The sequence below is a fragment of the Lucilia sericata genome, unplaced genomic scaffold (genome assembly GCF_015586225.1).
Source record: "Lucilia sericata isolate MDLA Ls3-8-SP2 unplaced genomic scaffold, ASM1558622v1 Contig000182F_arrow, whole genome shotgun sequence".
Lineage (NCBI taxonomy): Eukaryota > Metazoa > Arthropoda > Insecta > Diptera > Calliphoridae > Lucilia > Lucilia sericata.
In genome coordinates, this window is record NW_023994210.1 from 425,933 (window position 1) to 453,784 (window position 27,852).

Below are 27,852 nucleotides of genomic sequence, written 5' to 3' on the forward strand. Positions count from 1 at the left end.
ACTGCGTCCTTCCGAATATGACCTATTTTTTATAAACTTCAACTTTGGGCGACATGTTCTAAAATCCCAAAGCTGGGATCAGAAAACTGAAAGCAGTTTTGGAAACCTCAATATGTTTTCTATTTACTAGGGTGATCGACTCGATTTTTCGACCGGTTTTAAAACCGTTTTTTTCTGCTTTACCAGTGTCGGTTTTTTCTTAATGTTGATTTTTCGAATATCGAATAACCCGGTTTTTTCACTTTTTAAAACCCGGTTTCGAATACTTTTATTTGCTTTGTATTCAAAGATTATTTAAATGAAATTTTTAAGTAAATAATAATGCAGCCCGTCTAAATTTTAAAAATATTCGATTCGAGGAACTAGCGTATATTTTTCTACAGCTCCTTTGGTTAAACTTTTTTGATTTTCCTAATTAATTAAAAAAATTTATTTGTAAAATTGATAACTGTTTGATAAAATTTTATCAATCTTAAGATTATATTCCAATTACAATAATTAATTTACAGCTGAAGTGTTGGAATGCATATGCAAATTTCCTAAACAGGGCTTTTAAAATAAGCTTGGATTACATAGTACCTTATGTTTAACAGAAGTGTCCCACTTTTTTCCCAATTTTTTTATATTAAAGAAATAATGTAAATCAGACGACTAGATCTAAAGTTATAATCTTTTAAACTGTTAAAAATCATTTCGGGCCATGTTTCATTAATCAAATTTAAACATAAACATTAAGTTTTTCAAATTAAAATATATTTTTTTATTTATAATGAAAAACCGGTTAACCGGTTTTTTCTGAATTTGAAAAAAATCAACCGGTTTTTTTTAAATGTCAACTATTCGAACTATTCGAAAACCGGTTTTTGGAAAATGTCGAATAATCGATCACCCTACTATTTACTCCAAAAGTATTTTCACAGCCCACAGTGGGGCAGAATGGAAATTTTTTGGAAATAAATCTGGCATTTCTAAACGGCTGATCCGATCGGGATAAAATTTGGCGTGAGCGTAGCCAAGGAGTATTCGAGTTTAAGTTTTGAAGATGAACCCTGCAGATGCCCCAGGGACGGCGCTGTGGCGGCTCAAAGTAGGGTACCTACGACATGTAAAATTTTTAAACTCGTGCCATTTTTTTTTTTGTTTTTCACCCAAATACAAAGATTTTTATATTTTGTGAAAGCGCTCGACGAGATCTTGAAAAAACATGCTTGGACATACTACTTATCTCTTATAATATCTGAGTTATAGGCATTTAAAAATTTAGTGATACAAAATTTACCATACCTTGGTCCGCCTTTTTTTCTTGTTAGTTAGACAACAAAATTTCCAATAATATACAAAAAATTTCAGATCAATATTGTTTACAGATCCAAAAATATACGTTTTTTAATTTAAAAATTCAAAAAATTTTAGATTTTTGGCGTTTTTTTGCCAAAAATGTGTCTTAACTCTTTTATTAATAAAATAAAATTTTTATTAAGAACATATAACAATTTTATAGTTTTCTAAAAGGTATCTTTACGCAGAACGCTTTGGCGTAAAAAACTTGTCCTATTTTTTGAAAATGTTGCCACTGCGTCCTTCCGAATATGACCTATTTTTTATCAAAACTTCAACTTTGGGCGACATGTTCTAAAATCCCAAAGCTGGGATCAGAAAACTGAAAGCAGTTTTGGAAACCTCAATATGTTTTCTATTTACTCCAAAAGTATTTTCCCAGCCCTGAAAGAAATGTGGACCCTATGGGCAAAAAAGTAAAAAATCCCATTTTTGGGATTTTCATTCCTATTTTTGGGAATTGCGGGATGCCCTTTGACCTTTTCAATTTTTTTTTTGCATGTTCTTATTTGAAATGACAAATTTAACAAGCGTTGAAAATTTCATTGAGTTTTGTTCATAAATAAAGATTTTGTCATATATTACATATTTGTTTAATTTCTAAAACTATGATTTATATCAAAATTTTAATAGGATCGCAGATAGCTACAACAATTTAGTCCATATTTATCCCTTAATATCATTTTTTAGTTAGATATGGAAATTCTCGACCCTTTACAAAAAATTTCAAGCCAATATCTCAATTACATTCAAAAATATGTTCATTTAAACCTGTGTCCTTTAATTTCATCTTTTTCATATTTTAGTATTAAGTATGACAGAACATACATTTGGTGTTGAATAAAATATTTGGACAATTTTTAAAAATTATTTAGTTAATTATTTTATTATAATATTGTATATAAAATAAAAAAAATTATAATTTTATTATGAGCCACGCACAACAACACCTAAATCACCCCACACAAATTACCTTTCCCGCCCACCGAAATATAAAACACAATTTAATACAATATCATCAGTTAGTATAATAGCTTTTTTTTATTTGAACTGTTTATCTTAAACATAATACAATTAATTCTTACAACTATAAACTATTAAAAATATCTTCATTCTGTGATTGCCTGGAGCATTTTCTTGAGCTGAATAGTTGAACATGCTTAAAATCTCGATTCCTCGCTTCCAGGGCTTCATCTGTTAACTCTCCAAGTGGAAGAATATTCGATTCAATTATTATTTGACCATGACACAATACTTTGTGTACTGTTGGTGTTAGTTCCCTCCATGGATACAGAGATACAAGTAATTTAGAAATTTCAGATGTGTATTCCCCAAATCGATTTTCATTAATTTTATGTTTACTATTCAGTGCCATTAAAATAGTTTTAACTCTTCGAAGCAACTCCTTGTCGATTCCAGTTATTTTTGAAGTAATTTCAAAATCACGAAAAAACCTTCTCGACGTATTACCGTCATTTGTATTACCGCAACTTGAAAGTGGTTTGTCGATGTTTCATCCCATCTGAACTTTAAATTCTTCTTGGATTCTGCTTTTTTCCGCAGCTCTCAGTTCTTTCAATTCTTCATTATTTTTTGTTGATTTAGTAGGATAGTTTGTTTTTTTTTCCTGGATCGCCTTGTATGATGGTAATATATTGTGTCCTTTTTCATGCAGAGCTTTCCTTAATATTTGGTACTTATTTCGACTGAGACCCAGTTCCAACATAAGCGCTATTGCTTCCTCTTCAGTAAAATTTGATTATGATGTTGGAGTTGGTATACTTTCCACAATTCGCTAAAGTCGTTTTGGTGATGCATTAGGAAGAATAGTTGCAATATGTACGACATCCATATGTTGGTTTTCCTTTTTCAGCATTTCGTTAAATGTATCAGCAATTTCCTCATTTGAGATTGAAAAAAGTTTTTGTGTGACCCTCTTTTTTTTTACCTTGAACATAAGTCTTCGTATGACTTGCAAGGCGCTCCTGTTGATGTGTTGTAAGTTGAGATTTCCGTAGTAGTTTCCATCCAACTACCAACTTTTAATCGAAATTTCTTTTGATTTCCATCCACAGACTTACTTTTTACATCAAAAAGTTTTCAATTTTTGATATGCCTGTTTTGTCTACTTTTCTACTATATGTAGTTTTTATAAAATTTGAAATGTCTTCAATTCTTTCTGGCCCTTTTGAAGATATACTCCATAAAACGGAACACAAGTCTTCGTACTTTAATGTAATCTTCATTGTAGATTTATTAAATATGGTACTTAAAATCTGAGAAGTTTACTTATATACCAATTCTTGTCATTTCCGATACAGGTATTCCAAAGTAAAAAATTACGAATTGTCTACCTATTAACATTTAGGACTATATTACTATAACCTGTAATTCAGTCATTGATATTTCTTATTAGTGAATGAATCAAAATTATCATTACCTGTATATTTTTACCTACATGATCATAAACGAAACAGAACGAAATGATCTGTCGAAAAAATTTAGGTAAAAAATAGTTATAAATTTTTGAAAATTTAAGCATAATAGGACCTTTCAATTATAAGGATAAGCAAACAAATAGAAAATAGGTAAATATAAGATTTAAATATGTGCTGTCATACATAATACTAAAATATGAAAAAGATGAAATTAAAGGACACAGGTTTAAATGAACATATTTTTGAATGTAATTGAGATATTGGCTTGAAATTTTTTGTAAAGGGTCGAGAATTTCCATATCTAACTAAAAAATGATATTAAGGGATAAATATGGACTAAATTGTTGTAGCTATCTGCGATCCTATTAAAATTTTGATATAGATCATAGTTTTAGAAATTAAACAAATATGTAATATATGACAAAATCTTTATTTATGAACAAAACTCAATGAAATTTTCAACGCTTGTTAAATTTGTCATTTCAAATAAGAATATGCAAAAAAAAAATTGAAAAGGTCAAAGGGCATCCCGCAATTCCCAAAAATAGGAACGAAAATCCCAAAAATGGGATTTTTTACTTTTTTGCCCATAGGGTCCACATTTCTTTCAGGGCTGGGAAAATACTTTTGGAGTAAATAGAAAACATATTGAGGTTTCCAAAACTGCTTTCAGTTTTCTGATCCCAGCTTTGGGATTTTAGAACATGTCGCCCAAAGTTGAAGTTTTGATAAAAAATAGGTCATATTCGGAAGGACGCAGTGGCAACATTTTCAAAAAATAGGACAAGTTTTTTACGCCAAAGCGTTCTGCGTAAAGATACCTTTTAGAAAACTATAAAATTGTTATATGTTCTTAATAAAAATTTTATTTTATTAATAAAAGAGTTAAGACACATTTTTGGCAAAAAAACGCCAAAAATCTAAAATTTTTTGAATTTTTAAATTAAAAAACGTATATTTTTGGATCTGTAAACAATATTGATCTGAAATTTTTTGTATATTATTGGAAATTTTGTTGTCTAACTAACAAGAAAAAATTGAGTCCATTTGGTCCTAAATTACGCCCGGTATTCAAAAAAAGGCGGACCAAGGTATGGTAAATTTTGTATCACTAAATTTTTAAATGCCTATAACTCAGATATTATAAGAGACAAGTATTTGGGTGAAAAACAAAAAAATGGCACGAGTTTAAAAATTTTACATGTCGTAGGTACCCTACTTTGCGCCGCCACAGCGCCGTCCCTGGGGCATCTGCAGGGTTCATCTTCAAAACTTAAACTCGAATACTCCTTGGCTACGCTCACGCCAAATTTTATCCCGATCGGATCAGCCGTTTAGAAATGCCAGATTTATTTCCAAAAAATTTCCATTCTGCCCCACTGTGCAGCCCTGAAAGAAATGTCGACCCTATGGGCAAAAAAAGTAAAAAATCCCATTTTTGGGATTTTCATTCCTATTTTTGGGAATTGCGGGATGCCCTTTGACCTTTTCATTTTCTTATTTGAAATAACAAATTTAACAAGCGTTGAAAATTTCATTGAGTTTTGTTCATAAATAAAGGCTTTGTCATATATTACATATTTGTTTAATTTCTAAAACTATGATTTATATCAAAATTTTAATAGGGTCGCAGATAGCTACAACAATTTAGTCCATATTTATCCCTTAATATCACATTTTAGTTAGATATGAAAGTTCTCGACCCTTTACAAAAAATTTCATGCCAATATCTCAATTACATTCAAAAATATGTTCATTTAAACCTGTGTCCTTTAATTTCATCTTTTTCATATTTTAGTATTAAATATGACAGAACATATTTAAATTTTATATTTACCTATTTTCTATTTGTTTGCTTATCCTTATAATTGAAAGGTCCTATTATGCTTAAATTTTCAGAAATTTATAACTATTTTTTACCTAAATTTTTTCGACAGATCATTTCGTTCTGTTTCGTTCATGATCATGTAGGTAAAAATATACAGGTAATGATAATTTCGATTCATTCACTAATAAGAAATATCAATGACTGTATTACAGGTTATAGTAATATAGTCCTAAATGTTAATAGGTAGACAATTCGTAATTTTTTACTTTGGAATACCTGTATCGGAAATGACAAGAATTGGTATATAAGTATACTTCTCAGATTTTAAGTACCATATTTAATTAATCTACAATGAAGATTACATTAAAGTACGAAGAGTTGTGTTCCGTTTTATGGAGTGTATCTTCAAAAAGAAAGAATTGAAGACATTTCAAATTATATAAAAACTACATATAGTGGAAAAGTAGACAAAACAGGCATATCAAAAATTAAAAACTTTTTGATGTAAAAAGTAAGTCTGTGGATGGAAATCAAAAGAAATTTCGATTAAAATTTTGTAGTTGGATGGAAACTACTACGGAAATCTCAAAAAAAAGAGGGTCACACAAAAACTTTTTTCAATCTCAAATGAGGAAATTGCTGATACATTTAACGAAATGCTGAAAAAGGAAAACCAACCTATGGATGCCGTACATATTGCAACTATTCTTCCTAATGCATCACCAAAACGACTTAAGCGAATTGTGGAAAGTTACCAACTCCAACATCACAATCAAATTTTACTGAAGAGGAAGCAATAGCGCTTATGTTGGAACTGGGTCTCAGTCGAAATAAGTACCAAATATTAATGAAAGCTCTGCATGAAAAAGGACACAATATATTACCATCATACAAGGCGATCCAGGAAAAAAAAACAAACTATCCTACCATCACCTATTGCTGTTAATGATGTGGAAGCTTGTATTGATATATCATCTTTGCTCGAAAACACAACATCAAGAATTGTGTCAGACTTTTCAGAAGACCAACTAAGGAAAATTCATAACTGTGATGTTGTCTTAATGTGTAAGTGGGGATGTGACGGTTTATCAGCACTTCCAGAATACAAACAAGCTTGTGGAAGTCGGACATTAGCAGACTACAAAAGTGTATTTATGTCATCATTAGTGCCATTACGAATTCGTTCATATTCCCTTAATCCATCATCGTCAAGCATCGGAAATTCATTTGAAGATATATGGATCAATACAACTCCGGGTTCAAAAAATTTTTGTAGACCCATTGGATTTGAATATATAAAGGAGTCAAAGAAAACAACAAAAGATTTAGTAGAATATTTAAAAGATGAAATAAATGCACTGGAGCCCATTTGCATAAAAATAAAGGAATTCTCTATTAACGTATCATATCAGCTAAGCTTAACAATGATTGATGGAAAGGTCAGCAATGCCATAACAGAAACTTCTTCCTTCTGGAGATGCTCAATATGTAATGAGAAAATGTCGCAATTCTCAAATATAAACAAAAGCAGAAGTATTAATGAAGAAGTCCTGTCTTTCGGAATTTCACCACTTCATGCCAGAATACGATTTTTGGATTACTTTTTACACATAGCACACGACCTCAAATATAGAAGTGTGCCAGAGAATCTTACTAAATCAACAAAAAATAATGAAGAATTGAAAGAACTGAGAGCTGCGGAAAAAAGCAGAATCCAAGAAGAATTTAAAGTTCAGATGGGATTAAACATCGACAATCCACTTCCAAGTTGCGAAATTTCTAAATTACTTGTATCTCTGTATCCATGGAGGGAACTAACACCAACAGTACACAAAGTATTGTGTCATGGTCAAATAATAATTGAATCGAATATTCTTCCACTTGGAGAGTTAACAGAAGAAGCCCAGGAAGCGAGGAATCGAGATTTTAAGCATGTTCAACTATTCAGCTCAAGAAAATGCTCCAGGCAATCACAGAATGAAGATATTTTTAATAGTTTACTTCTATCTTCTGATCCTGTTCTTTCAACTATGCGAAAAAGATGGATTTGTTATGAAACTCTATCATCTCAAAACAAGGTAGATTTAAAGGACTTATATTACCTTCTGGATATGTATACCGATATGACAGATTATTTTATAGAAATAAGTAGTAGGAATATACTATATAAGTAGGTTGTAAGAATTAATTGTATTATGTTTAAGATAAACAGTTCAAATAAAAAAAGCTATTATACTAACTGATGATATTGTATTAAATTGTGCTTTATATTTCGGTGGGTGGGAAAGGTGGTTTGTGTGGGGTGATTTAGGTGTTGTTGTGCGTGGCTCATAATAAAATTATAATTTTTTTATTGTATATACAATGTTATAGTCTTTAATAAAATAATTAACTAAATAATTTTTAAAAATTGTCCAAATATTTTATTCAACCCCAAATGTATGTTCTGTCATACTTAATACTAAAATATGAAAAAGATCAAATTAAAGGACACAGGTTTAAATGAACATATTTTTGAATGTAATTGAAATTTTGTAAAGAGTAGAGAATTTCCATATCTAACTAAAAAAAGATATTAAGGGATAAATATGGACTAAATTGTTTCATAGTTTTAGAAATTTAACAAATATGTAATATAAGACAAAATCTTTATTTATGAACAAAACTCAATGAAATTTTCAACGCTTGTTAAATTTGTCATTTCAAATAAGAAAATGCAAAAAAAAATTGATAAGGTCAAAGGGCATCCCGCAATTCCCAAAAATAGGAATGAAAATCCCAAAAATGGGATTTTTTACATTTTTGCCCATAGGGTCCACATTTCTTTCAGGGCTGGGAAAATACTTTTGGAGTAAATAGAAAACATATTGAGGTTTCCAAAACTGCTTTCAGTTTTCTGATCCCAGCTTTGGGATTTTAGAACATGTCGCCCAAAGTTGAAGTTTTGATAAAAAATAGGTCATATTCGGAAGGACGCAGTGGCAACATTTTCAAAAAATAGGACAAGTTTTTTACGCCAAAGCGTTCTGCATAAAGATACCTTTTAGAAAACTATAAAATTGTTATATGTTCTTAAAGAAAATTTTATTTTATTAATAAAAGAGTTAAGACACATTTTTGGCAAAAAAAACGGCAAAAATCTAAATTTTTTTGAATATTTAAATTAAAAAACGTATATTTTTGGATCTGTAAATGATATTGATCTGAAATTTTTTGTATATTATTGGAAATTTTGTTGTCTAACTAACAAGAAAACATTGAGTCCATTTGGTCCAAAATTACGCCCGGTATTCAAAAAAAGGCGGACCAAGGTATGGTAAATTTTGTATCACTAAATTTTTAAATGCCTATAACTCGGATATTATAAGAGATAAGTAGTATGTCCAAGCATGTTTTTTTCAAGATCTCGAGAGCGCTTTCAGAAAATATAAAAATCTTTGTATTTGGATGAAAAACAAAAAACATGTCGTAGGTACCCTACTTTGAGCCGCCACAGCGCCGTCCCTGGGGCATCTGCGGGGTTCATCTTCAAAACTTAAACTCGAATACTCCTTGGCTACGCTCACGCCAAATTTTATACCGATCGGATCAGCCGTTTAGAAATGCCAGATTTATTTCCAAAAAATTTCGATTCTGCCCCACTGTGCATCATGATACATAAAACATATGGGAAATTCTCTTTTTAATTTAGATTTTGAGGTTCAAAAAATTATGAATTTTTTTTAATAGCACATCAACGATATTTTGTGTGGACATTGTCTAACATCTTGGAAGCACAATTATCTTCTCGTGAATAATTTTTAGCAAAAGCCGCCAAAGTTATAGCGGTTTTAAGTTAACAGTTTAAAAAAATCCTGCATTAAATCCAAAATGGTTGTATTTTTAATAGCAACATAAAAGAATATAATTTTATTAATTTTAATTAGCGGGAAGGGTGTGCTTCACAAGCTTTTCTTAAAAGAAAAACACTGCGTTTTCTGCACACGAGAAACTTTGATGCAAATATTTTTGCGGTTAGTCAATAACTGCTTGTTTATAATTATGTTATGCTTCCATTTCTGAATTTAAATGAGGAAATAATATAAAAACCGTTAAAATGAAAATCTATGTAAAGTTTGGAAATAAATTTCATACACATGACCGAATTTTTTTCAATGCATTTAATACAAAATCGTACTTTTTTCTAAAGGCTTATCGATTTTGGCATAAGCATCATTGTCAGTTACCGATTAAGATGTTAAGTGTTACCAATTTTATTTAGCGATTTAGGTTGTAACTCAAGAAACACCGCGTTTTCGGCTAAAGAGAAATTTTGATGAAATTTCATTTGTAGTTAGCATATCCCTTCTTATCTACATCTGCTTTTTTCATTTCTAAATTAAAATAAATTATTAATCCAAAAAAAAAAAAACGTTAAAATGAAAAGCAATCCGGTTGATTTAAATTTTGTAAAGGAATTATATATTTACATGAATGAACTTTTTTATACCTTTTTAATGCAAAAACGTGCATTTTTTTAACCGGCTTATTGATTTTCATATAAACATCATTGTCAGCTACCGGTTGATGTATAATGCCCCCAATTTAAATTAGTGTGCTTCATCGATTAATGTTGTGAAAGAAACCCCGCGTACTCAGTCCACAAAAGGCCTTGATTAACTTGTTTTAATGCAAACCAATTCTTTCTATATAAAGATTGATTACTGAAAAAATTCAGATCAAATTCATTCAACAAGTGTATACAGCTTACATTAGCAAAATTGACTTTCTAAGTTGTAAGCCGCCCTCATAATATCAAAAGCTTGCAAAAAAAACTACTTGGTTTTAAACACATTTTTGAGAAATTTTAAATTTGAGTGTTTATTTCTCCAACATGGAACTACTCTCGACCACAAAATTTTATGGACGTATTCTTTCAAGTCTTGTGAATAAAAATTCGTCATCACTTAATTTTCAAAATATTAAACGAAAGAAATATTTAATGCATAAAGTTGATTTCTTAAAACCTAAAACAAAAAAATAATTTCCCATATATACAAATATGAAACTTTGAAAGCAATAAGATCCTCACAAACATCATGACAAGCCCTTACAAACATCAACAACAATATTTTTTAAAAGAAAGGACATCGTATTTATCCAATTCACTGTCGGTTTTGTATTGTTGTTTCATCATATGTCATTAATTTTTCGCAGCCAAAATTTTTTTGGCACAAAAACAAAAGAATAGCGAAAACTTACGACATACAACGTTACGTTACGTTCTTAAGGAATTTCCAATTTTAACAGAAAAATGGTATTATTGGGTTTTGATGGTAGTACTTTATGAAAAAACTCAAATGAATTTAGCCCAAATTATTGTTATAAGGATAAAAGAAAAAAGGCTCAGTTTTCAACTTCCTTGAAAGGCAATCTAGTTATACTGTAATAACTGTCATCATGATTATACTCTTCAGAAAGATAATATTGTGTAGATTTCCATGTTGTTAAAAAAACTTTGGAATTTAGTAAACAATGTCTGTTTAAAAATCGCAATATCTCAAAAACTAGACCTAACCGATAATTTTAATAACGATTTTTGAACTTTTGTTGACTTGTGTCATACTTTACAAACGACATCATAATCATATCTAAAAATGCGATTACATATTTTCAGCTTTTATAAATCAAAAATATTAAAAGTGAGGAAGGAGATGCAAAAAAATACAACAAATAACATATTCGAAGAACATAAAGTTTTGTTGAAAAACCAATGAAATTTACATAAGCGTGTCATTGAAAGAATGTGGGTTATTTTTGACAATTACCTGACTTTTAATGCTTCTAAAAATATGATTAGATGTAGATGCAGTAAAAAGTTGTAAAAATGAACAATATTCTTCCAATGACACGCTAATGTACAATTCACCCGAATTTGAAGCACTTCCGGTTAATAGTTGTGATGAAAATACTACATCTTTTCCACACTTTTTTTGCTAGGTAACTAAAGAATAAATAAAAGAAGATCATATATTATAAATTTTACTGTTAAGTAGAAAATTTTATTAATCGGTTAGTTGATATTCTGTTTATTCGTTATTTTAAATTTGGTAGTTTTCATTTATTGGAACAGCTAATCGACAAAAATTATTCGATTAACCGATCGACGATTAATCGTTTGAATAGTGTACCGAATTTCATTAACTGCTTAAATATTTTTGATATTACATTTGTTACAGATGAAAAAGTTTTCCGTCACAGTTGAAAATCCTACCTTTAGTTATTGGCAAGTTGTAATAATGGGGCTTAATTGTTTAAAATAAATTTCTCTTTATATTTTTCTATAATTGATAAAATATATGTATGTATATGTAATTAAATTCCAATTTTTATGTTATGTTTATTTTTAAATAGGAAAAAACTATGATTGCGACACTGATGATGCTCTTATAACTATAGAAATCAATATTATTGAATCAATGGACAACATTGAACCAATCCAAATTGCGAATATAACTTTCAATAACTTGGACGTTATTGGTAAGATTTAAAATTAATAAGTTATATATAAGTATTATATATATTTATATGCAGCTAATCAAGAGACGATTGTGGAACTTCTTGGATTTGGAAAACGAATTATTGATAATTATAAACTATACCAAAGCAACCTTAAAACATATACGAGTAAAGTAAAAGCTACTGAACGTAAAGACCCCATTGAGGTGGAACAAGTTAAAACTGAAATCAATTTTGATTTTCATCGCTTAAACATTTTAGTACTAAGAAGTTTAAGAGTTGAAAATGGAAATGTTGGTCGTAAAGTTGGAACACTTACGATGAGCGAAGCCAAAATTCATGCAACGTTGGGAAAAGATTTGTGCGTTGCAGGTGCATTGGGAGGCATACAAATTATTGATATAACGCCAGAAGGTTTTAACCATCAACGTATTTTTTCAGTTGGCAAGGATCCTTTAACTGATCCACCAAATTTGTTTGAAAATGATGCGATGTATACACTTAGTAATGAAATGCATGGGATGGACGATGACGAATTTCAATATACCAACGCATTGAGTTTTAAGATAACGCAAGATAAAAATTCTTCAGTTGTAATAAAAGTGCGAATGGCATCAGTTTGGTATACTCATTGTCCTAGATTTATCGAAGAAATATATTTGTGCGTTAAAGAATTTAAACAATATTTTAAGTAAGTATATATACTTAAGATCAATATCTAATTATTTTTATTATGGTATCCCAAAAATAAGTTAAATTCAGCAAACTATCCCGCATCAGTTACATAAATTTCAAAAGAAAAAAATATTTTTTGGCAATTTTATAGCAATTTTTAAATTTCTCTATGTTAAAAAAATGCTGAATATAAATCCGCAAAAATATTTGAAATCGGTTTAATAGTTTTCGAGATATCGCTCATTATGATACTAGTTTGATTCATTTTATTGCCGTGTTTAATCATATATCATTGATTTTGGACCAAAACCTTATAATCTGTTGCTTTTTCAACAATTTGGTTTATATTACTTGATTAAATTGCATAAAATATAATATTTATTGATATTAAATCAAATAAAAAATATATATCTCTATAAAAAACTCTTTATCTGAAGGTTGTAAAAAAAAATTCGTAAATAAAGCTCTATCTGATATAAATTTGTGAATAATTTTGGAAATAATGCAAAATTTTAAACTCTTTTTATATAAGGATTTAGAATATGGGCGTAAAAATATATTGTAGAAGAAAAAATTCAAAAATCTTCACGAACTAGCGAAATAAACAGTTTTTTTGCTTTCCTGAAAACTTGTGTTATTTTAGATAGAGACTATTGATTATAGTCCCTCGATATTCTAATTTGAGATCGCTATTCGATTTCTTTAAATCTAAGATCAATATATAATCATATATAATATTGTCCAAAAAATAAGTCGAATTTTATAATGTATTATAATTTGAGATCGATATTAGACTTTTTAAAATCTAACATTTATTTTCCATAAAATTTGAGAAAATGTTAATTAACTAAGTAAAATTTTTACTTAAACTAACTTAGTTAATCATATTGGCTACTGGCAAAATACAGACTCACAATGAATATAGTTTAGTTTAAAATGATTGTATACCATTCGGAGACCCAAAGGTCCATTGTGATTCCCTTTAATAAAGAACAAAGAAAATAAAAAAAGAGAGAAGAATATGAGAGAGAAAGATGAGAAGAGTGGAAATTCCCCTTAAAAAGATTAAAGAAAGAAAGTGGACATAGAAAGGAAATCTCTATTGTCCGTCTTCCCCTGACGAAACCCAGAATGTGTTGGAAAAAAAATAAGTTTTTTAAATTATTAAAATATAATTACCAAACATATTGCATAAAATACACGACATATTCAAACATACATAATAAATGCAATTAGTTTAATATTTTTTAATGGTATTTGTAATTTGTATTTTTTACAAAAAAGTACTGCAGATAAATTGATGAATTTTGTCAGAGATATTGCTCTTGGTGCCAGGATCTACATTGTTAAAAATCGTAAAAATCGGTTCACAATTTCATATACCTACCATACAAATGTACATATTCCCAAAAATTAATTTATTGTTAATAACTTTCGTTACAATGCCGATATCTTTAAAGAATTTTAGAAATTAACGTTTTATGCCAATAAAATTCATATAAAGAAACAATTTTCTGAATCTGTCCATAATTGGTCATAGCTCCCATATAAGGTTCCCTTCCGAAAATCACTTAAACGTACATAACTCATTACCAAATAACAATAAACATACAAAATTTGGCAAAAATATACATACAGAAAATATATATACAGAAATGATATTGTAAATTTTTTTTTTAAGATCGGTCCATTAGTCTTTCAATTTCAATTAGTCTTTCTATATTTGGTCGTATGTTCTGCCAAATATAGATATAATACTGTTATTATATATCAAAAAAGGAATTAATTTGTAAAATTACAACATTATATATGAAGGGCTTATTGGTGTAACTCGATAAGCCATCCACCATCATAATTCGTTTTTATGTGCCTTTTGAGTTGCTAGGAACCATATCTATTTTCCCCAAAAAGATTTTTAGCATATTATGGTAAATTGGCGATATAAGAGTCATGTCTCTTTTTTATTTTAAACTATTTGTAAGAATTTTTATTTCATAAACTCGATACAAAAATAATTTAATTTATAATTATGTTCCTTACCAAGTTCTTGCTGATTGGAAAATGTTCGATTGCACAAAATCAATATATTTTGCTTATAAATTAACTTTCATATATAATTGTATATAAAGTTCAAACTATGTATGTACATAATAAGTCTGTTCGTTTACAAAAAATTGTTTACTAGTTTTACCATTTTTTACTATTTTTTTAAGTTTTCTGTTTTTATACACAAAAAATTGTAAAAAATAGAAACCTCTTTGAAATAAAATATTTTTCTCTTTTACTATTTTTGGCTTGAATATTTTTATCGGGTAAAAAGTAGTAAAACAAAATTTGTTCTGTATTGATTTGTTTGGAAAAAAATTTCATATAATTTGTTTTAAATTTTTCAATATAATGACAATAAAACAATATTTACTTGAATTTCGTTAGTTTAGTTTTTATATTTTTGAGAATATTTTTTGTTTTTCTCTTGTTTTACTACTTTTACTAGAAATGTATTCAAACAAACCTAATATAAAGTCATATTAATCATACCAAATTACCAAAGACATTGCAGCATATCCAATAATCTTTATAAAACATGTCACAATCATCAGCTTATAAGAAAAGCATTACACCTGTTATATAAAGTGCATATCGAAACCTTTTTTGAACAATGGGCTTGAAATTTCTTAAATCCAACATGCATCGAAATTAGTTCAGATGTTCAAAATGATGATCTCGAAGCAGAATTATCTAAAATTTTAATCTGAATGTGTTTTGTCATTATATTTAAAATATTTTTTGCCTATACCGAATTATACTACAGGACCTGCCTTTTACTGCAGAATAATTTAGCTATATTTAGCCAAATTTATTATCATATGGAAAAGTAACTAAAAATATAACAAAATATAAATTTCATATTGAAAATAATATTTACATATATATTTTTTTGTTGCAAGAACATGATAAGCCACCTTGAAAATGTACTAGAACTTGGTTTTTGAAAATAATATATATTCAATTATTGTTATGCAATAACTTTATAAGCCAAATTTTTTTGCCGATAGTTATCGACCTTATATGATTATTAAGCGTATTTAAAGTACAAATTTAAAAAATCCTATTTTTTGAGAATTTTTTAAACTTAAATGTTGATTTACTCAAAATTTTATTTTTGTGGCATATCGTGTTATTGCAATAAGCCCTTCATGAGTATATGAGCAAAATCAAAAATTTTTAAGAATTGGATAACATTATTTTTCGAAAAATTTTTTTCTCTGACAAGAACCATATTTAATTGATGTATTGGATAAAAATTACCCATAATAAATATGAAAATATTAACTATTATTTTCAAAAGTTATAGCGGTTTGAAATAATAAAATTTAAAAAATCGTTAAAAGTCTGGGTTAAGCTATTTTCAATCGCAAATTTCATATTTCAGAAAATTCTCTGATAATAAAAAAAATTATTTAATTTTTTTTTGCAATTTCTTTCCAAACTCAAAATTTTGCAAATAAAAAAAAATCGAAAAAATTTTCCAAAAATTAGAGATGTTTTCAATGCATTGCAAAATAATATCTCAGTCGGTTTGAAAAATATAGGCGTTTGAAGTAGCTTTCTCGTATATTTTTATATTGAATCAAAGTACAATATTAAAATTTTTTTATTTTTGCAAAAAATGTTTTTCGCCGCATTTGAAAACATTATTTTAGTTATATGTTATTATTATGTATTAATATTAGTGAATGTATGTAAATTGCTTAAAATTTTGCTGTATATGTGAATTTATTTTTGAGGTTATGAAATCTGTATTTAGGCCGTAAACTTGTATATCCTTAAAATATTTTAATGCGAACAGCCATAAAATTACACAAAAAATTTTGCTCCATTTCGCCTTTATTCTATGACAAACTTTCCCACTTTTTTTAAGAACACGATAACCTGATGTGATGGAGAAATTGGATTCGGATTAAATGATGCTCAATCCTTCAGGGTTTCGACTTTTTTCAACTTTTGTCGGCCTGTGTATTAGCTTAATTCTTTTCCATTACATTCCACTAATTTAATTTCTAAAATAAATATTTATTTATTATACGGGGCAAGGGTAAATTGGGCCAATCATAAATATTAGTAGAGGGATTTTATTTATGCAGAATTTTATCGTGATCTAGAGTTTATAAGTGAGTAATATTTAGACTTATACAAAACTAAGTTGTGCCAATTTTTGTAGAGAGAGATTCTAAAACATTTAACATAATAATGAGCTCGAGAGCCCTATTCGAGGGTACGGTTGTATGGCGGCTAGGTGAAATAATATCAACCATTTTCAACAACGAAAAGTATTTGCCAAATTTCATCAAATTAATTTGAAAATTGCGAGCTGTAGCTTGCGCTTAAGGTTTATATAGACACACACACAGAAATGTTATTGAATTGTGAAATAAAGCACATCTTTTTCAAAGTGAATCTGACAAAAAATTTTGACAAACAAAATTTGATCAATCAGAAGGAATTTAATTAAATTTATGGTTGCTGGAATTAAAAACATTTTATTTAAACTATTTTTCCAAAAAAAATAATTTAATAACAAATTTAAAAACATTAAAAAAAATATTTTTTAATTTCCCAAAAAAATTAATCTATTTTGAAAAATATGAAAAAATTAGGTGTAAAGAACGAAATATGCAATAAAAATATGCGTTTATGAGTAAAATATGCTGAAATATGATCTAAAATGCAAAAATATGCTGTAAAGAAATAAAATATGCTCTGACAAATCGATGCCAAAATTCGTTAAATTGTCTGAAATGTATAAATAGCTAACTCACGACGTAAATAGCTAACATACGACTTGCAGCAAAAAATATGATCTATATATATAAAATTCTAGCGTTACAGACTGACTGATTCACTGACTGATCATCCCGCCAAATAGATCCTCTAAGACGGGATTTTATAAGCGGACAGATGTCTCGTACTTTTTTAAAATTCGGCCCCTTTAGGGAATAAACGGGTAAAAACTGTATTTTAGTACTTTTTTTGCACCCCATGTATCTTTTTAACCAGTGAACATTCAAACAATATTGACGAAAAAATAAAAATATGAATTTAGTACTTTTTGGATATTCGGACTTTTAAGGGGTGAAAATTGTACCTATTTTTGATACTTTTTTCATAAAACAACTATGTTTTGTATTGATTTGTACATGTGAATGAATACTTAGGGCTAATCTTTAGGTGAAAGATTAGCGATTAAATTAAAATTAAACCTTCTTCAAAATACATTTTTTTGTTTTAAATTTAAGTTTTCATTAATTTTCATATTATATTTAAATTGTCTTCTTCTTTTTTAAAAAACATGCATTGTTTTGATAACAAACAGAGATTTTTTCTGTTGTTTTGTATGGCAACACTCCGAAGTTTAATATTGTACTCAAAAACATCAAATGGGATTAACATCGGATTAAATTTATTTTTAGATTAACTAATCTGATTATTAATTGGCATTTGATTGCCAACTCAAAAACCCGGTCTTAATGATGTGCTCCTACTAAGGTATTTTTGTAATAAAATGTTTATTACTTCAATAAGGAGAAAAAAGTTACAAAAGGGGAAAAAACGGGACATTTTATTTTATTCAAATTCACTGACCCAAGTTTAATAAATTTGGAGAAAATGATAGATTTAGTAATACTAAATATACCAATGGAGTATTACTTGGAACTTGGAACTTTTTCGTTTTTTAACTGGTTTTTTATAATATGATCCTAGAAACATGATGAACACATTAAGCATGTGGAGTCCGGAGTTAATAAGAACCAATAAAAGGGGACTTTTTGGTACTGTTTTCGTTCTTTAAAGGGTAATTTTTGAATTTTCTTTAATATTAAACCTAGAAACGTGAAATTAAATATGTAGTGCCTCGAGAGTGAGTAAGTGAGAACCAATAAAAGGGGACTTTTTTGTACTTTTTCGTTCTTCCAAAGGTACTTTTGAATTTTCTATAATATTGAACCTAGAAACATCAAATTAAGCATGTAAAGACCGGAGTATATAAGAATCCATATAAGGGGACTTTTTGGTACTCTTTCGTTCTTTAACTGGTACTTTTTGAGTTTTCTATAATATTGAACATAAAAACATGAAATTAAGAATGTAGAGACCGGAGAAAATGAGAACCCATAAAAGGGGACTTTTTTCGGTACTTTTAACTGGTACTTTTGGAGTTTTCTATAATATTGAACCTAGAAACATGAAATTAAGCATGTAGAGCCTGGAGTAAATGAGAATCTATAAAATGGGACTTTTTTGTACTTTTTGTTCTTCAAAAGGTACTTTTTGAATTTTCTATAATATTGAACCTAGAAACATGAAATTAAGTATGTAGAAACCGGAGTAAATGAGAACCCATGAAGGGGGACTTTTTGGACTTTTTATACCCTACACCACTATAGTGGGAAGGGTATTATGTGTTTGTGCTGATGTTTGTAACGCATTAAAATATTAGTACTATACCCACCTTAAAGTATACTGATCGACTCTGAATCACTTTAACGATGTCCGTCCGTCCGACGAAAAGTTCGCACAACTAAGTTTTATACAAGCCTTGATGACCTTGCCGAATTTCGAAATGATCGAACTTCATTTAAACCTAGCCCTCACACAAAGCCCCCTTCAGAAAGTGACTTGAATATCCGCAATTCATTTATTAGCACTGTTATTGCAATGAAATTTAGCACAGTCAAATATTATAGATATATATTATATAAAAACAAATGTATCCAGCCCATTTTATCGGGATCGGTCCACATTTGCTCCTATCCCCCATATAAAGCCTCTTTTAGAAAATAAGTTTTTCGTCAATAAATTGCTTAAATAAATCGGTATCAAGGTAATATTCAATATAAATGCTTTATTATGATAAATAAATCACATTAAATATTCATAACTGGTGTAGGGTATCATATAGTCGGCCAAGTCCGACTATACTTTCTTACTTGTTCATTCCTTAACGGTACTTTTTGAGATTTCTATAATATTGAACCTAGAAACATGAATTTAAGCATGTAGAGCCCGGAGTAAATGAGAACCTATAAAAGAGAGTAAAAATAGGTACTTTTTGAATTTTCTATAATATTGAACCTAGAAACATTGAAACTATTGAACTTAGAAACACAAAAATAAATAAAAGATGTATTTTGGTATGTTTTCGTACTTCAACTGATACTTTTTGATGTTTGTAAAACATTGAATTTATAAACATTGAACGAAAATTTATAAAAAGATGCTTTCTGGTACTTTTTGTTCTTTTAGTATTACTTTTTGAATTTTCTATAATATTGAACCATAAAAACATAAAATTGGACACAGAGCTTCCTGAATGTATAAAAATCTGTATGAGAGGAATTTCTAGTTGAAAATTTAACATGCTCCATCCTTATTTAACTAAAATCTATAAAAACAGAATTTCTCTACATTTTCGTTCTCCAACTGATACTTTTTGAATTTCCTGTAATATTGGGACTAGAATCAATCATTATTGATTGAAAATTTATGAAATACAACCGTTTATGCTGTGCGATAATGAATCAGTCAGTGAGTCAGTAACTTTAGAATCTTATATACATATATAGATTGAACCTAGAAACCTGTATGAAAATCTATGGAAGGGGACTTTTTGATATTGTAGACATATCTAAATGTATATTGAACTGACTGAAAATTTACAATAATTTTTATTTTATTTCATTACGATGAGGGTAGCGTAGCACAGTTGGTATAGCTAGTATTGAATATTTTAGGTTGCCATTATCAACTAATTATATCCATAAAGAATTTGGCACAAATTTTGTCAGATATATAGTTTTTGGTACGGGGATCCATTGCGTTGAAAATCCAAACTGAAAATAATATAGTACACTCTAAAAAATGCTTGTAAAATTACTGCTATGAAGGAAGTAAATTTTTATTTAAAATTACAAAAGTTGCGTAAATTTACACATATTATGTTTACCAAAAACATTTACATACTTTTCTTTGTAAAAATAAATAAAAAGTGTAGTATTTTAAATTTTTGGTAAACATGTTTCTAATATAGTAAACATTTTCCCTGTGTATTTACATATTTATGTGTAAAATTAAATTTTAAACATAAAATATGTAATTTTGCTCATTTTAAATGAGTGAAAAACATGTGTCAAAAAATTATTTTTTAAATAATAAAAATTTTAAAAAATTAAAGAAAATTTGCTTTTCAATATATTTTATACAAATATTCGAAAAAATAATAAATTATTAAAGCAATTAACGATACCTGTGTGGAATTAGCAAAATAAACTTTAAAATGGTGAGATAGCAGTTGTAATACAAGACCCTGTTAAAGTAAATTTTTTCAACTAAAAAATCTTATTTAAATATTCTATTTTTTTAATAGATTTAATTCCATCATCTACATACATATGTATGTATTTAATTCCATGTGCATTTTTGAGTCCATCAAATATACTACGAACGCAACCTGTTTTACAACAATAGTCCGCGTATTTGCGTTCACCATTGCCCTTGAGCTCAGCTAGGATCAGACGTCGCAAACACAAAACTTCAGCACGAAGAAATTTGGCTACCATACCTGCATCAGCTACAAAACTAAGGCACAATTGAATGTTATAGGACATGGCAGAACATCCTAATCTCAGTGCGGATTACAAAACCAAATTGTATAATCTTACTTCACCTCAACCTCCACCAATTATTAACTCAAGGACCAAACACTTACTTATAAAGCATCAATCAATATCTATATACATAGCTTTAATATTAATTTAATAAAACACAGTCAAAATAATGTTTTTAGCTTGTTTTTTTAATACAAAAGATAGGTGGTTTATTATTAAACAATTAAAATGTATATTTCCATGTGGTATTAAACATTTTAATTTCAAATTTACCCACAAAAATGTTTTTTTAGGCACAAAAAATTTAAATTTACACGATGTTGGAATGTTGCTAAACATTTTTAAACACATAAGCAAGTAAAAATACAAAATTTGTATCCAATATTTTTACATACAATGTGTTTAAAATTTTTGAATATTTTTCAAAATGCATTTTTACACTAATTATACTAGGAGTCTGGTTACCTACAATAAATAGTGTAAATTTAAACAAAAATTTATAAGAGTGTATATCATGAATTCCAGAAAAGAACACAGAAAAACTGACAATTTTTGACCTCATGTCTTCCAATTTTCTTCATATTATCAATATATGTTCTTGAAGTAGAAAATAAAACTTTGTTTATTTTCAAAAATTTCAAGAAACGCGATTTCTATGGCGATTATAATTTGTTCGAAAACTTCAAAAAATCAAAAAGGTATAAAACTTTGAACCTTTATATCTTTATTTAGTTTATATCGGATTTTTTTGATTTAGAACCCAATCTATTACTGTGGATCTTTCATTCTAATATAATTTGTATATTAAAAATTTTAAGATAGTGCATTATTTATGGAAATGCACTTTTTTAATGTATTTTGGAAATCGTTCTCCCTGTTTAATTTTTTTTTAAGTGCATGAAGCTTTTTATGCAAAATATAAGAATATTTTGTTGTGACGTGTTTTATATTGGATTTCATCAATTCATCGATTCTTAAAAATTTTTCATTTTGGTAGGTATTCGAGTTTAGGTATACTATGAAAAGAAACCAAATTTAATAATAATTTTTGTGTGCAACATAATAATATATAGTATATTTTTTGACCACCTTTAACCACAATTTTAAGGGATTTGTACCAACTTTTCATTTTACATCATTTTGACAATATTTGTAATTTTTTCTCCTTTTTCCAAAGATAAAAACAAAATTTGATATGTGGATTTAATAGACCCCTTGGGGCATCTAAAAATAATATTTTTTTATTACAAGAATCTGTATTTAAACGTTCTAAGAGTATTATTGGGATCAATTTATTTACGACGATCAAAATAAACCCACTTAAGGTCGAGATAATTGAATTAGAAACAGAAGGCTAGTAGGAATCCAAATTTAAATTTTTAAAGAAGGCTAGGAAACCAACCAATCAAAATTTAAAAAAAAATAATAGATAGATTTTTTCTTTTATATACGAAATTTCGCAGATTGATTTTTCGATACACCAAATTTATAACATATATCGGATTTTGCCCATATATGTATACTTAATAATAATATAAAGTGACTTAAGGAAATGAATCTTATATGAGAGCTTTGACCAATTATGGACTGATCCAAAAATTTTTCAGAATGATTTATACATTCAAAAAAATACTCATGTCAATTTTTATAGCGATATCTCTTTTTCTCAATGAAATATATGCGGCTAAAAAATTTTCGGAAGTGAACCGTATATCGGAGACCAGACAAATTATGGGCCCATCGAGAAAAGCAATTTGTATATATAAAAAACTTATGAGGAATTTTAGTCCGGTGTCTTTATTTATCAATGAAATATCCGATTTTTGAAAGAGAATCTTGTATGGGAGCTATGAACAATTATGGACCGATCCGGAAAATATTTATGACGGTGGTTTATATCTACTTTAAAGACATTCATTACGAAATTTATACCAATATCTGCATTCAGTAATGAAATACATTCAATTATGTGGCACGTGGTGTGCCATTATATGGTAGCTATGACCAATTATTGTCCGATCTGGAAAAAAATTGGTAGAGTCAAACATGTATACACAAAACACATTTATGTCGAATATTATTCCAATATCTTTATTTCTTAATTAGTTATGTGCTTTTAAGTTGTTGGACCGATCCGGAAAAATTTCGCAGGGTGTTTTATATGTACTTTAAATACATTCATGATGAATTTTATACCGATATCTTTATTCAGTAATAAAATATGTGCGTTTACGTGGTTATCGGCAATAGGCCTTATATGGGAGATATGCCCAATTATGGACCGATCCGAAAAACATTTTTCAGAGTGGTATACATTTTTATGTATACACAAAACATATTTATGTCGAATATTATTTCAATATCTTTATTAATTAGTTATGTGCATTTAAGTGATTTTTTTTGGACCTTATATGGAAACTATGACCTATTATGGACCAATCCGAAAAATATTTTTCAGAGAGATATATGTATTCACAAAACATATTTATGTCGAATATTATTCCAATATCTTTATTTCTTAATTAGTTATGTGCATTTAATTGATTTTCGGAAGTGGACCTTATATGGGAGCTATGACCATTTATGGGTCGATACAGAATTACGTTTGTAATATGATTCATATTATATACATATGTGCCGATATTTTTGATAAAGTTATTAACGATAATACAAAACTGCTCAGGTCAATAATGAATATGTTCGGAGAACTTGGTCGATTTCCTTTGCTTAGTCTTTACACACGAAATCTAGTAGATTTAATTTAAAATCTCTTTAAAAATCTAGACTGTTTACACTTACTATTTTTGGCATTTAGGAAGATTTAATTTTTTCTAATATTTCTTGAAATTGTGTTTGATATGAAAAATAAGAAGGAAAAATGGGATTTTTATTAACATTTTATTTATAATAAAAAATTGGATATTTAAATATAATATTATCTTTTATTTTAAATTAAGTTTTCATTCATGTTTTTCAATTTATTAAAATTTTGTCGACATTTTAATTTTTGTTTGTTTGTTTTGGTTTTCTCTTTTTTCTTGTGCAGCGTGGTATTTTTTTTGTATTATTCAGGAAAAACAGAGTTGCATCATTAAAAACTATTAGACTTTGAGTAGATTTTAACGAAATCTATAAATATTTTAACGAAATTTTTAGAGTTTTAGTTTTAGAAAAAAATATGTAAATAAAATTATTATATAATCTCACAAAATGATTGTTTTGAAGAATTTTATGCAAAAATGATAATTTAAATATCTTTAACACGTAAAAAGTGATGGCATATTTTACGAAATTGTTGCCACAGTTCTTAAAATTTAAGTGAAAAAATGTCAGTTCTCACTCTCGTGGACCTTCATTTACGTGTTTACAAAATTTTGCCCAAATAGCTGACTATGGAAAACCCTTTTAAATTTAAAATGGAATTCCTCAAATGTAATGTTTTCAAATTTTAAAGAGTTTGATATTAAACCTTAGGTCTCTTAAGACAATATAACAAATTTCATTATTCATTTTACATACCAAAAATATTATTAAATTACACAGTGAGACAAAATAAATGAAAATTAAAATACCTGGGAAGTGATACTATTTTTCTAAAAGACAGATTAGAGTAGAAATTTTGTTTTTTTGAAATTTGCCAAACACTTCCAAAATTTTGAGATACGGGTACCTTTTCGTACCTTTAAGCATTTAAAATCTTAAATTGAATCTCAACCGATTTTAAGTTTCTCAATGGATTTCGAACGCAGAAGCTGAGGCTGAAATATATGATGTTAAGTAACCGAGTAACCGAAAGAAATATGTGTGCATTTCATCGGCAAACATGTTTTTGATTTTAATTTTGCACTGTTTTCCAAAAGTTGGAGATGTTTTTACAAAGTATTTTATATAGGAACCTTACCATTTATTAATGCATTAGAAAACTATGTCTGTTCTGTAAAACGCAGCTTATTTTTAAAACCCATCTTTTTCTTAACAAAAATTTTTTAAAAACTGATTTTATGAAAATGCTTTATATGGGGTATAGGGTTAAATATGGGCCTATCATAAAATTTGGTGGAATGATTAATGTTTATATAAAAGTTATTTATGCTGAATTTCATCGTGGTATTGATATAATTAAGAGACCCTAGTCCCCATACAAACCCTCCTTCAAAAAGTGACATTAATTCCATAATTCTCTTAATTATGAGAAACTTAAAATTTGTTAGATTCATCTAAGTTACTGACTTATAAGAGCTTAAAGGTATGAAAAACTGTTTTTTTACCCGTATCTCAAGATTTTGGAGGTTCTTGTTCTACTCGGATCCACCTTTCAGAAAAATAGGATCACTGCCCAGAAAGGTTGGCAACGTTATCGCTAAGCTATCGTTACCGCCAAAATACCTTTTTAAGCTGGCTACACACCATAATATTCAGTAAAACGACATGTCAAAATTTTCAAATAAAATTAAAAATATTATAGTGTAGATACAAAATGTAATAAAACTTACTGAAAATACTGATAGAAAATTGAAAATCGTATGATTTTTTAAAATTTTTTGAAAAATTTCAAAACGATTGGATTTTTTGTTTTATTTGAGTTTTATTTTTATTTAAACAAAGAAAAACATAAAACAAGAAACAAATTTCAAATAAAAACAGAAACAAAATGAAAATTTAGGTTTTTCTTTTAATTTTTTCAAATTGAAGTTTCATTTTATTTCAAATCTGATAGTGTGAAAACAAAATATATTTTCTATTTGATTTTTTTCATAATCATACCAATTTTCATTTTATTTTGTTTTGGCAGTACGAAATAAAAATCTAACGACTTCTCTCATAGTGTGTAGGCAGCTTTAGCACTACTACCGTTACCGCTAAAATACTGATACCGAAATAAGTCGAAATACCGATAATGCTACAATAGGAATACCGAAATAAGTCAAAATACCGATAACGCTAAAATGTCGATACCGAAATAAGTCAAAATACGTTACTGCTATTCTATTAAAAAAATAAAATATCTTAAAAGTGAATAAATCTTAATTAATATTGTTAACATCACTACAGACTAGAGTGTAGAATACAATATTGACTAGATTATATACTAGGCAATTGATTAAACTATAGACTAGACTAGAAAATAGAGTATAAGCTGCCTATATTCTAGTATATAAGAATACCGAAATAAGTCAAAATACCGATAACGCTAAAATATCGATACCGAAATAAGTCAAAATACGTTACTGCTATTCTATTAAAAAAAATAAAATATCTTAAAAGTGAATAAATCTTAATTAATATTGTTAACATCACTACAGACTAGAGTGTAGAATACAATATTGACTAGATTATAAATATACTAGAATATAGTCAAGAATAATGAATAGAATATGGGCTAGGCAATTGATTAGACTATAGACTAGACTAGAAAATAGAGTATAATCTGCCTATATTCTAGTATATAGTAAAATCTTTGGTCTGGCCTTGTTTGTCTATATCTCGTTATTCTTTATCTGTTATAACGAGTGCCGACAATTAAATATTACTTACATTTTTAATGAAGAATTTTTAATTTTTAGTACTGTGCAACATTATCGTTTATTTATTGTATTATATTTTTATTAACTGACCACTGATCGAACTTAGCAAGTCATATAAAATAAAATATGTCACTAAAGTACATGTGCCAAAATAGAAAAAGATTCAGAAAGAGAGTCAAAGTCAAAGTATGATCCCAGTAAACAATTTGTTCAGACATGTCTGACGTCAGACATTTTCTAAAATAATTCTTATACTTTATCAGAATTTTTAACGAATTTCTAAATTTTTCCCATAAACGTTTTACAGAACAATCGGCAAACTTTTTGTTATACCGCATTTACACTACAGCGAAATCTAATAGATTAGATTTCAAATCTTGCTCAAAATCTAGATCGTTTACACTTCACTTTTTTGACATTGGCTAGATTTCATTTTAAAAATAAGTCTTGTTTAAAAGTGAAAAATATAAAATATTTATTGTACAGAATTCGGCATTTAAATATCACGTTATATTTTAGTTAGTTAGTTTGAAAGGAGGATGTAATATACATCAAATCCGAAGAAATACACCTAGGCCTCTATCGGGCCTGTTGTGCGCTCCTTAACCAGTGCCTCAGGTGGGAATCGAACCCACCACCTCCGGTCTACCAGACTAGAACACTAACCACTAACCTACCGGAGGCCACACGTTATATTTTACTTTCAAAACACTTTTCATTCATGTTTTCCTTTTTGTAGGAAATTTTCTTAAAAAAGTAGTTTATTTCCATTTTTCATTTGTTTTGTTTCAATTGTCATTATTTCTTCTGCAGCGTCGTATTTTTTAGTACTTTTTGACAAAAAACAGAGTTGTATTTCTATTTTTACTAGATTTTGCTGAAAT

At 28.1% G+C, this 27,852-nt stretch overlaps 1 protein-coding gene across 1 annotated transcript in view; it reads left to right on the plus strand.

The window, feature by feature from the left end:
* LOC119601640 (vacuolar protein sorting-associated protein 13D-like) overlaps positions 1-27,852 on the plus strand; it is a 275,471-nt gene that overhangs the window by 173,949 nt on the left and 73,670 nt on the right. The window contains exons 6-7 of the mRNA XM_037952697.1: positions 11,998-12,123; positions 12,178-12,793. Coding sequence (XP_037808625.1) covers positions 11,998-12,123; positions 12,178-12,793 — 742 coding nt within the window. The remainder of the gene's footprint in view (positions 1-11,997; positions 12,124-12,177; positions 12,794-27,852) is intronic.